The 13,196-nt window shown below is 37.4% G+C and overlaps 1 protein-coding gene across 1 annotated transcript in view; it reads right to left on the bottom strand.

Annotated features, from left to right (window-relative positions):
• The window catches only part of LOC139940407 (Fanconi anemia group I protein-like), an 82,857-nt gene that overhangs the window by 56,896 nt on the left and 12,765 nt on the right, over positions 1-13,196 (bottom strand). Inside the window, exons 9-14 of the mRNA XM_071936638.1 lie at positions 11,901-11,993; positions 11,412-11,490; positions 10,176-10,233; positions 9,391-9,491; positions 8,073-8,237; positions 6,696-6,897 (exon numbers count right to left, since the gene is read on the bottom strand). Of these exons, the coding sequence (XP_071792739.1) occupies positions 6,696-6,897; positions 8,073-8,237; positions 9,391-9,491; positions 10,176-10,233; positions 11,412-11,490; positions 11,901-11,993 (698 nt within the window). The remainder of the gene's footprint in view (positions 1-6,695; positions 6,898-8,072; positions 8,238-9,390; positions 9,492-10,175; positions 10,234-11,411; positions 11,491-11,900; positions 11,994-13,196) is intronic.

Here is a 13,196-nt window from a genome sequence, read left to right as displayed (position 1 = left end):
CCGACCATACCGGTATGGTCAAAATTTTCAGATTTGGGGTCAAAAAATTTCCAATGATTTTATGGTTGCAAATGATAAAGGACGGACTACTGAACCCATTTCATCAATTGAGACTGGCTAATCAACTAAAATTTTTAGATTTATAGAGAATTTTGTGAGTTTGGATTTTTGGTCCAAAATGAAAAAAATCGACCATACCGGTATGGTCAAAATTTTCAGATTTGGGGTCAAAAAATTTCCAATGAGTTTATGGTTGCAAATGATAAAGGACGGACTACTGAACACATTTTATCAGTTGAGACTGGGTAAATAACCAAATTTTTTAGATTTATAGAGAATTTTGTGAGTTTGGATTTTTGGTCCAAAATGAAAAAAACTCGACCATACCGGTATGGTCAAACTTTTCAGATTTGGGGTCAAAAAATTTCCGCTGATTTTATGGTTCCAAACGTTACAGGATGGACTACTGAACACATTTCATCAGTTGAGACTGGGTAAATAGCCAAAAGTTTTAGATTTATAGAGAATTTTGTGAGTTTGGATTATTGGTCTGAAATGAAAAAAATCGACCATACCGGTATGGTCAAAATTTTCAGATTTGGGGTCGAAAAATTTCCGCTGATTTTATGGTTCCAAACGATACAGGATGGACTACTGAACCCATTTTATCAGTTGAGACTGGGTAATCAACTAAAATTTTTAGAATTATAGAGAATTTTGTGAGTTTGGATTTTTTGACCAAAATGAAAAAAACCGACCATACCGGTATGGTCAAAATTTTCAGATTTGGGGTCAAAAAATTTCCGCTGATTTTATGGTTGCAAACGATAAAGGACGGACTACTGAACACATTTGATCAGTTGAGACAGGGTAAATAACCAAAAGTTTTAGATTTATAGAGAATTTTGTGAGTTTGGATTTTTGGTCCAAAATGAAAAAAATCGACCATACCGGTATGGTCAAAATTTTCAGATTTGGGGTCCAAAAATTTCCAATGAGTTTATGGTTGCAAATGATAAAGGACGGACTACTGAACACATTTTATCAGTTGAGACTGGGTAAATAACCAAATTTTTTAGATTTATAGAGAATTTTGTGAGTTTGGATTTTTGGTCCAAAATGAAAAAAACTCGACCATACCGGTATGGTCAAACTTTTCAGATTTGGGGTCAAAAAATTTCCGCTGATTTTATGGTTCCAAACGTTACAGGATGGACTACTGAACACATTTCATCAGTTGAGACTGGGTAAATAGCCAAAAGTTTTAGATTTATAGAGAATTTTGTGAGTTTGGATTATTGGTCTGAAATGAAAAAAATCGACCATACCGGTATGGTCAAAATTTTCAGATTCGGGGTCAAAAAATTTCCAATGATTTTATGGTTGCAAACGATAAAGGACGGACTACTGAACACATTTCATCAGTTGAGACTGGGTAAATAACCAAAAGTTTTAGATTTATAGAGAATTTTGTGAGTTTGGATTTTTGGTCCAAAATGAAAAAAATCGACCATACCGGTATGGTCAAAATTTTCAGATTTGGGGTCAAAAAATTTCCGCTGATTTTATGGTTGCAAATGATAAAGGACGGACTACTGAACCCATTTCATCAATTGAGACTGGGTAATCAACTAAAATTTTTAGAATTATAGAGAATTTTGTGAGTTTGGATTATTTGACCAAAATGACAAAAAATCGACCATACCGGTATGGTCAAAATTTTCAGATTTGGGGTCAAAAAATTTCCGCTGATTTTATGGTTGCAAACGATAAAGGACGGACTACTGAACACATTTGATCAGTTGAGACAGGGTAAATAACCAAAAGTTTTAGATTTATAGAGAATTTTGTGAGTTTGGATTTTTGGTCCAAAATGAAAAAAATCGACCATACCGGTATGGTCAAAATTTTCAGATTTGGGGTCCAAAAATTTCCAATGAGTTTATGGTTGCAAATGATAAAGGACGGACTACTGAACACATTTTATCAGTTGAGACTGGGTAAATAACCAAATTTTTTAGATTTATAGAGAATTTTGTGAGTTTGGATTTTTGGTCCAAAATGAAAAAAACCGACCATACCGGTATGGTCAAAATTTTCAGATTTGGGGTCAAAAAATTTCCGCTGATTTTATGGTTGCAAACGATAAAGGACGGACTACTGAACACATTTGATCAGTTGAGACAGGGTAAATAACCAAAAGTTTTAGATTTATAGAGAATTTTGTGAGTTTGGATTTTTGGTCCAAAATGAAAAAAATCGACCATACCGGTATGGTCAAAATTTTCAGATTTGGGGTCCAAAAATTTCCAATGAGTTTATGGTTGCAAATGATAAAGGACGGACTACTGAACACATTTTATCAGTTGAGACTGGGTAAATAACCAAATTTTTTAGATTTATAGAGAATTTTGTGAGTTTGGATTTTTGGTCCAAAATGAAAAAAACTCGACCATACCGGTATGGTCAAACTTTTCAGATTTGGGGTCAAAAAATTTCCGCTGATTTTATGGTTCCAAACGTTACAGGATGGACTACTGAACACATTTCATCAGTTGAGACTGGGTAAATAGCCAAAAGTTTTAGATTTATAGAGAATTTTGTGAGTTTGGATTATTGGTCTGAAATGAAAAAAATCGACCATACCGGTATGGTCAAAATTTTCAGATTCGGGGTCAAAAAATTTCCAATGATTTTATGGTTGCAAACGATAAAGGACGGACTACTGAACACATTTCATCAGTTGAGACTGGGTAAATAACCAAAAGTTTTAGATTTATAGAGAATTTTGTGAGTTTGGATTTTTGGTCCAAAATGAAAAAAATCGACCATACCGGTATGGTCAAAATTTTCAGATTTGGGGTCAAAAAATTTCCGCTGATTTTATGGTTGCAAATGATAAAGGACGGACTACTGAACCCATTTCATCAATTGAGACTGGGTAATCAACTAAAATTTTTAGAATTATAGAGAATTTTGTGAGTTTGGATTATTTGACCAAAATGACAAAAAATCGACCATACCGGTATGGTCAAAATTTTCAGATTTGGGGTCAAAAAATTTCCGCTGATTTTATGGTTGCAAACGATAAAGGACGGACTACTGAACACATTTGATCAGTTGAGACAGGGTAAATAACCAAAAGTTTTAGATTTATAGAGAATTTTGTGAGTTTGGATTTTTGGTCCAAAATGAAAAAAATCGACCATACCGGTATGGTCAAAATTTTCAGATTTGGGGTCCAAAAATTTCCAATGAGTTTATGGTTGCAAATGATAAAGGACGGACTACTGAACACATTTTATCAGTTGAGACTGGGTAAATAACCAAATTTTTTAGATTTATAGAGAATTTTGTGAGTTTGGATTTTTGGTCCAAAATGAAAAAAACTCGACCATACCGGTATGGTCAAACTTTTCAGATTTGGGGTCAAAAAATTTCCGCTGATTTTATGGTTCCAAACGATACAGGATGGACTACTGAACCCATTTTATCAGTTGAGACTGGGTAATCAACTAAAATTTTTAGAATTATAGAGAATTTTGTGAGTTTGGATTTTTTGACCAAAATGAAAAAAACCGACCATACCGGTATGGTCAAAATTTTCAGATTTGGGGTCAAAAAATTTCCAATGATTTTATGGTTGCAAATGATAAAGGACGGACTACTGAACCCATTTCATCAATTGAGACTGGCTAATCAACTAAAATTTTTAGATTTATAGAGAATTTTGTGAGTTTGGATTTTTGGTCCAAAATGAAAAAAATCGACCATACCGGTATGGTCAAAATTTTCAGATTTGGGGTCAAAAAATTTCCAATGAGTTTATGGTTGCAAATGATAAAGGACGGACTACTGAACACATTTTATCAGTTGAGACTGGGTAAATAACCAAATTTTTTAGATTTATAGAGAATTTTGTGACTTTGGATTTTTGGTCCAAAATGAAAAAAACTCGACCATACCGGTATGGTCAAAATTTTCAGACTTGGGGTCAAAACATTTTGGATGGTTTTATGGTTGCAAATGATACAGGACGGACTACTGAACACATTTTATCAGTTGAGACTGGGTAAATAACAAACAATTTTTGATTTATAGAGAATTTTGTGAGTTTGGATTTTTGGTCCGAAATGAAAAAAATCGACCATACCGGTATGGTCAAAATTTTCAGATTTGGGGTCAAAAAATTTCCGCTGATTTTATGGTTCCAAACGATACAGGATGGACTACTGAACACATTTCATCAGTTGAGACTGGGTAAATAGCCAAAAGTTTTAGATTTATAGAGAATTTTGTGAGTTTGGATTTTTGGACCAAAATGAAAAAAATCGACCATACGGGTATGGTCAAAATTTTCAGATTTGGGGTCAAAAAATTTCCAATGATTTTATGGTTCCAACCATAAATCATTTAAAATTTGGGGTCAAAAAGTTTCGGATGATTTTATGGTTGCAAAAAACAGGTTGGACTACTGAACACATTTTATCAGTTGAGACTGGGTAAATAACCAAAATTTTTAGATTCATAGAGAATTTTGTGAGTTTGGATTTTTGGTCCAAAATGAAAAAAATCGACCATACCGGTATGGTCAAAATTGTCAGATTTGGGGTCAAAAAATTTCCGCTGATTTTATGGTTCCAAACAATACAAGACGGACTACGAAACACATTTTATCAGTTGAATCTGGGTAAATAACCAAAATTTTTGAACTATAGAGAATTTTGTGAGTTCGGATTTTTGGTCCGAAATGAAAAAAAATCGACCATACCGGTATGGTCAAATTTTTCAGATTTGGGGTCAAAAAATTTCCGCTGATTTTATGGTTCCAAACGATACAGGAAGGACTACTGAACACATTTTATCAGTTGAGACTGGGTAATGACCAAATTTTGTAGATTTATAGAGAATTTTGTGAGTTTGGATTTTTGGACCAAAATGAAAAAAATCGACCATACCGGTATGGTCAAAATTTTCAGATTTGGGGTCAAAAAATGTCCGCTGATTTTATGGTTCCAAACGATACAGGATGGACTACTGAACACATTTCATCAGTTGAGACTGGGTAAATAGCCAAAATTTTTAGACTTATAGAGAATTTTGTGAGTTTGGATTTTTGGACCAAAATGAAAAAAATCGCCATACCGGTATGGTCAAAATTTTCAGATTTGGGGTCAAAAAATGTCCGCTGATTTTATGGTTCCAAACGATACAGGATGGACTACTGAACACATTTCATCAGTTGAGACTGGGTAAATAGCCAAAAGTTTTAGACTTATAGAGAATTTTGTGAGTTTGGATTTTTGGTCCAAAATGAAAAAAATCGACCATACCGGTATGGTCAAAATTTTCAGATTTGGGGTCAAAAAATTTCCAATGATTTTTATGGTTCCAACCATAAATCATTTAAAATTTGGGGTCAAAAAGTTTCGGATGATTTTATGGTTGCAAAAAACAGGTTGGACTACTGAACACATTTTATCAGTTGAGACTGGGTAAATAACCAAAATTTTTAGATTCATAGAGAATTTTGTGAGTTTGGATTTTTGGTCCAAAATGAAAAAAATCGACCATACCGGTATGGTCAAAATTTTCAGATATGGGGTCAAAAAATTTCCGCTGATTTTATGGTTCCAAACAATACAAGACGGACTACGAAACACATTTTATCAGTTGAGACTGGGTAAATAACCAAAATTTTTAGATTTATAGAGAATTTTGTGAGTTTGGATTTTTGGTCTGAAATGAAAAAAATCGACCATACCGGTATGGTCAAATTTTTCAGATTTGGGGTCAAAAAATTTCCGCTGATTTTATGGTTCCAAACGATACAGGAAGGACTACTGAACACATTTTATCAGTTGAGACTGGGTAATGACCAAATTTTGTAGATTTATAGAGAATTTTGTGAGTTTGGATTTTTGGACCAAAATGAAAAAAATCGACCATACCGGTATGGTCAAAATTTTCAGATTTGGGGTCTCAAAAAATTTCCAATGATTTTGGATTTTTGGTCCAAAATGAAAACAAGAATAGTATGTTGACAACACAAATGCCCCGCTGAGACAGGAGTTGCTAAACCAAGTTCTTTTTTAGTTATGGTTTTAGCCAAAATGAGCTTAATATTTGAGGGGGTCCAAAAACAATAGGCATCTAGGGGATTCCATGACCAATCCACAAACCAAGTTTGGAGGTGATACACCAAGTCCTTCTTGAGATATCGCTCGGACAACATTTCTTTTGTTTTAGCCATAACAAGCTTAATATTTATCTGAGGGGATCCAAAATTAATAGGCCTCTAGGGGATCCCATGACCAATCCACAAAGCAAGTTAGGAGTTGATACGCCAAGTCCTTCTTGAGATATATCGCTCGGACAACATTTCTTTTGTTTTAGCCACAACGAGCTTAATATTTATCTGAGGGGGTCCAATATTTATCAGTGCGCGAGCACTGTTGGGTCATCTCAGGGAAGCTACAATCGAACGCACTCAATGCCAATCTGCTGACACATGACCACTTGACATGACATGCCATGATAAAAAAAAACAGTATCTTATTTGGACGAATAAAGTATTTTTTTTCCGCAAAATGAATGAAAATTTGGTGGTCGGATTTGGATTATACATTATTATTTCCTTGGCTTCAAACAACCAGAATAAATTAAATTAAACGAAATTTAAGGGGATTTCTCACCTAGCAAACATAGCTTTCCTCAGGACCAGCAGGAGTGAGTCTTTGAGCGACACATTGAGCTTCATGAGTGGCTGCACAGCTTTGAGTAACCCATCAGCGGATGAAGGAGCTAGGTAAGCTAAATAGTCAAAGGCCTCTCGCATCTTGGGAAGTGAGTCCAGGAGAATTTGAGGAGCGGAGTTAACGGTGTTGGCAAGGAGACCTAAATTGAATGAGTTTAAAAGGCAGTGGACACTATTGGTAAATACTCTAATAAAATTGTTAGCATAACAACTTACTCAGTAACGAGCAATGGAGAGCTGTTGATAGTATAGTGAGAAACGGCTCCCTCTGAAGTAACGTATTTTCGAGAGAGAAGTAATTTTCCACTAAAATTTTTGAATTTGATTTTGAGACCTCAAAATTAGATTTTGAGGTCCCAAAATCAAGCATCTGAAAGCACACAGCAGCGTTTGACAAGGAATTTTTCTTCCACTATTATCTTGTAACTTCGAAGACCAATTTTCACAGGTTGGTTATTTTGTGCATATGTTGAGATACACCAAGTGAGAAGACTGGTCTTTGACAATACCAAAGGCGTCCACTGTCTTTAAAAAAGGTTGCAAATGCCGTTAGGAGCAGCATACATGTATGGGGTGGGTGGGTCAGGGTTTAATGGCTACCATTTTAAGAGATTGTATGTGACAAAAGTAACCGCTCTTGAAAACAATTCTAACAAAGGGAGGTTTTGGTTGATAATTTAAATTTTTGTTTTCATTTTATACCATATTTGTCAAATTATTTCAAAATCAAGATAACCTTAAGGTCAGCTATGAACTTGTGTATGCACTGAATGCAGTTATCGTTTCTAACATTTTAAAATTCAAATTTCTGAAAACAAGTTATTTATAATTATAAAGCCTTTAAGAAAGACTCTGATGATAGGGTATAAATGTCAGACCACCAACTAATTCGTACAAATTATATAACTTAGATCACTGTTAGGTTTTAAAGTCATTGGACACTTTCGGTAAACAGTATTGTCCAAGGCCCACACTTCGTTTATCACAACTTCTATATAAAATAACAAACCTGTGAAAATTTAGGCTCAATCGGTCATCGGAGTCGGGAGAAAATAACGGGAAAACCCACCCTTGTTTCCGCACGTTTCCTCGTGTCATGACATGTGTTCAAAATAAATTTGTAATTCTCGCTATCGAGAATTGATATTGTTTTAATGTTTTCTCAAAAAGTAAAACATTTCATGGAATAATATTTCAAGAGAAGTCTTTCACCATTACCTTCTGTAAACCCTGTAAGTTATTTGTAAATCTGTGAACTTTTAAAAATGTTATTGTACCGAAAGTGTATAATGGCTTTAACACTATAAGCACGAACCAATGTAATGCGAGACCGGCGTAGATTCTTTGGTGACGATACGATTGAGAAGTTGCTCCAGTATTTCCGCACGGACCATCTCGTGTGCCTTGAAGGTACTGACCAGGATCTGGGAGCCCAAGGAGCAGGCTCTCTGGTTCGGGGTATTGGTGCAGGGCTGATTCTCTGAAACAAAAATCATATAATAGTTTAGCTTATTATTATCATATCTCAGAACTGCTTCAAGTTTACACTCCGTCCATGAATCTTCGATCCAGTTCCATGCTTCTTCTCATTGAACCCAAGTCTCGACACTCCTGGGGTGACAGGATTTTTTCTTCAGCTGCCCCATCACAGGTTTTCAAGAACTAATTTAGGTGGATATGTACACTTTACAAGTCTTTACTACTATTATAATTAGTTTGCTGTGCCCCATACTTCGATCCCCCTCCCCCGGGATCACAAGCCCACCTCAATCAATGCAGTATACTGTATGGTGTTATGGCTGAGTGAATTAGAGCATCAAATTCAAGTTCTGGTGGTTAAGTCATTTGAGTGTGGGTTCGAGTCCCGGTCATGACACCTAGTGTCCTTGAGCAAGAAACTTTACTAAAATTGATTCTCTTCACCCACAGGTATAAATGGGTATATGTGAGGGTAGAGGTTGATATTGTGTATGGGTTCGAATCCCGGTCGTGACACTTGTGTCCTTGAGCATGATACTTTACTTTAATTGCTTCTCTTCACACAGGGGTAAAAATGGGAACCTGCAAGGGTAGAGGTTGATATTGTGAATGAAAAGCCACAAGCGCCTTACAGGCAGCTCAGGGCTGTATACTCCCAAGGGAGCTGAGAAACATTAAAGGGATGTTATTGGCCCTATGACCAGGGCACTAATGTAAAGCGCATTGATACAGTTATTGTGAAATGCGCTACATAAGAATTTGTTATCTCTTGTTATCTTTGGAGCGCCACGTCAGCTCGGGGCTGTATACTCCCAAGGGAGCTGAGAAAGATTAACAGGATGTTATTGGCCCAATAACCAGCGCACTACTGTAAAGCGCATTGAGACAGTTATTGTGATATGTGCTACATGTATATAACAACTTCTTATAGACGATGTGACCTCTGACGTCACTCGAAAACCATAACATGATTCGCGCATCCCGACGGGCAAAACCTTTGTGCTTTGGCAGCCAGCTAGAAAGTGTATGCAATCTTACCATGACTACGCGTCTTTTTGCCCGGCGAAACATGACATATACAGTGCTTTGTCAACAGAGGGCAGTTTGAATGTAAACATAGGTCACATCGTCTATTACTTTTCATTATTACCTACCTTTTAATTTGCCCATGGGGCCAGGTTTGGGTCCAAACGCATCCATCAGAGTGAAGCCAAGTTGAACTAATCCTTGAGTCACATGATCCCATCCATAAGAACTATAAAATAAAAAAATATATACATTGTAGTTACATCATAAAACAGTATAAAATACTATATTCCAGAAACCAAGTTTAACTAATCCCCAAGATTCATGATCCCATCAAAGATCCCATTAAACAAGACAAAAGCAAAGGATCACATAACATTAATCCAAATCATTAGAGTAAAATCCATGTTGCACTAATTCCTGAATCACATTATCCCGTGAACAAACCTTAACCCTTAACTGCCCGACTGGTCACACATTGTTCCAGCCTGAGAAAAGTAAATTTACATGTAGCACTTATTGTTTGTTTTAGATGTTCTTCCTGTCAATGGAACTCAGCAAAATCCAACGAGGGGATATAAACACCAAGCTGGCAACAGGCAATCTCTCTCATACAAATATTAGTTTTGACGTTTATGATTATGAATTGCACAAAACCAAGAAATTGTGACTCAGTAACTAGACAACAATACTTGTTCTAGTCGATGTGAAATCAGTAGTTGTTAGCTTGGTAGGATTCGAACCCACAACCCAGGTCTAAAAGCCACTTCAAGGTGTGGGATACAATTTGTTTTTTTTCCAGGGGTCGTTGCCACCTACTTCTGGGTCTGAGACAGGGTTACCCCCCTTTACGGTCCCTAGGATGTAGGCTTGAGTATCATCTTATAATTGCTTTAGAATGATCAGCACCTACCTGTTTTGTACGGTATCTAAGATTAACTCAGTCACATCTACAGATCCTGGGGCTATTTCTATCAGTTCAAGGAAAAGAAAAAACAGACAGACAATTAATTTGTGGTCTGCCCAGCTCGGCAAAATTGCATTAGTGATGTTTCCTGTACACTTCCAAGGGAAGATTTTACACTGGTTTTCATTTTATTTAAAAAATAATATGGTTTATGTTTTTTTTATATAAAAATGTGATCGCAGCATACTGCTGAATTGCGACATAATTTACAATCGTTAAGGAACACATTGCCTTGGTTCGGACGAGTTGGTCTATAAAAAGCGATTGTAACCTTTTTTTATAAAATGCATATGGTTGGAAAGATGTTTTAAAAGTAGAATACAATGATCCACACAAGTTTGCCTCCAAATTGCGTGGTTTTCCTTTTACTGTGCGAACTAACACGGTCTGCCATTTATGGGAGTCAAAATTTTGACTCCCATAAATGGCCAACCGTGTTAGTCGACGAGGTAAAAGGAAAACCGTGCAATTTCGAGGCATGTTTGTGTGGATCATTGTATTCTACTTTTACAACATCTTTCTACCCATATGCATTTTTTTTTAAACGGTTACAAACGCTTTTCAAAGACCAACTCGACCGATCCAAGGCAACGTGTTCCTTTAAAAATAATACAATAGTTGTTGCATTCATGTTGGCACAAGAATGCAAAAGAAAGATAACAACTTCCATTGTGCCGGTAGCTCCTCAAGTCAGGGTAAACCCCGTTGCCTAACAACTCAACGATTTGTTTTTTCTGGATCATTGCTGTTGTCCTTATTTCACCTAAAGCCCTCTTCACACGGCAAAGTAATTTCCCCACAAATAAACTCCCAGGCAAAATCCCAAGAGTTTTTAACCCCACCGCCACCCCAGCAACCGTTCTCCCTATCCCAATTTGGTAACTCCCGACAGTACTTTTTCCCAGAAATTTGCATGGTCGTTAAGGACCAAGCCATAGACCTTTATCACGGTGTGGCCATCTTGATTTTACTACAATTCCAACTCATTGTAACCAAGCTGAGGCTGGACGAAATAATAGTCTGGTGCCATGTTTGCGCAATGAATGTTAGCATTCAGTGTTATGGAGACAGGGAACATAACCAAGATGGTGACAACGTGATAAAGTATCTTGCTCAAGGGCATATGTGCCACGAGAGGGACTTGAACCCACACTCTGCTGATCAGAAACACAAGAGCTTTACCTGAGATCCAGTGCGATGCAGACTGCCTCTCAGCATCCTTGAAACTCTTCAAAATGACACTCTTCAAGAAGTTAAAGATCTGAAATGCAATGAGTAAATGTATGTCAACAGTGCCCACTAAACCATTACTTATAAATACCTCAGACAGTTTCGCTATTCCTATTGGTGGAGAGACCTTGCAGGGTCGTTGCCGTGTGATAAAGACCCTTGCTTTCGGCTTGGGCCTTTATCACATGGCAACGACCCTGACGGTTTTATTCAGCCTCGCCTTCGGCTGGGGCCTTTATCACACGACAACGACCCTGCCAGTTTTAAATGGCCGATAAAGAACTCGTCGCTTCCCTTTTATTCCCTTAATAAAATCTCAAGGCAATATCTGAGTCATTGTACCAGACATTATTGAAATCTAACTCGCTTATTATGAAGGCTGGACTAGAAAGGAAGAAGAAGAAGAAGTATGGAGACGAATAGAACAAACAAACTACTTACTGGTTCTTCAAATCGATGAATTGGAGCAATGGAGAGAGCCAAGGCGACATTGAATGGAGATAAAACAGCCGCTGTGTTACTTAGTTTACTTGCCTGTATCAACAACAACAAAACTGGTAAAACCAAATGTAATATTCTTTATCCCCGATGCAAAGTTCCATCTATTAAATGCCAATGACCTGGGCACTAATGTAAAGTGCATTGGTATGTACTGTAAAATGTGATATATAAAAACTATATATATTTTTGTTTTCACCCATATACACTGTTTTGTGTAAGCACTGTATACCCAGTACTTTCCTGAGTTGAGTGAAAAACCACAGGCATTTACTCGGGTGGGATTTGAACCCAAAACCCTTGCCATTCTAGAGCAGTGTTTTACCAACTAGACCACCTAGATTAGCCTGGTAGCTAGAGGCAGTTCAAATCCTATGTTTTGAACGATATAGTAGATGTTGATTTGTTCATCAGGGATATAGAATATTCAAGAATATCTCAGTCGTCTCGTTGTAAGACACTGCTGTAGAATTGCAAGGGTTGTGGGTTCGAATCCCATCTGAGTAAAAACCCCTGAGTAAAAACCCCTGAGTAAAAACCCCTGAAAAAAAGGTATTGGTAAAATAGGGAGACCACCGACCTCGGCCAAAATGCTTGTGCCACCCATTCGCAATATGAGGGCAATGTTGATGGCAGCGAAGATTATGCAATGAGAGCCAACATTGAAAAGGGGCATGAGGGCTTTGATGCGGGGGCCCATTGAGATATGGCTGGGATTGTAGTAGCTCAGTTGGTAGAGCGCCGGCACATTAGTCCGGAGGTCGTTGGGAGGTCGAGTCCCGCTCTATAAATTTTTTCTTTGTTCAACCCCAAATAATTTCTTTCTTAATCGTTGGTGCGTTCGGTTAGCTTCACTGTGTCGACCCCGCGGTGCTCATTCGAGTGCGGCACCGAGCAAGAGATTGAACGATCACTCGCCCTCTCTAGGTGACGTCATGCACCTTTGGCCAGCCCCAAAGTCGGACCCATTCCACAAGCAGGACACTTGGAGTTGACCCGGGTGAGCCCCTGGAATGACGTCTAAGCTATTCGAACGTATCGGGGGCAGATCAGGGTCGACCCGGGGAAGTTAATTGAACACACCCATTAAAAAAGAGCAATGAATGGTAGGATTTGAAACTTTGCATGGTGGAAATACGATATGGAAAGGTTTGCGGTAACACCATGTAATGACTATCTCTAATGAGTTGGGGTGGTTCTGAAAAGAACCGTTGAGTTAAAGGAACACGTTGCCTTGGA

Source organism: Asterias amurensis, chromosome 8 (assembly GCF_032118995.1).
Source record: "Asterias amurensis chromosome 8, ASM3211899v1".
NCBI lineage: Eukaryota > Metazoa > Echinodermata > Asteroidea > Forcipulatida > Asteriidae > Asterias > Asterias amurensis.
This window is presented reverse-complemented; position numbering and strand designations above follow the sequence as displayed.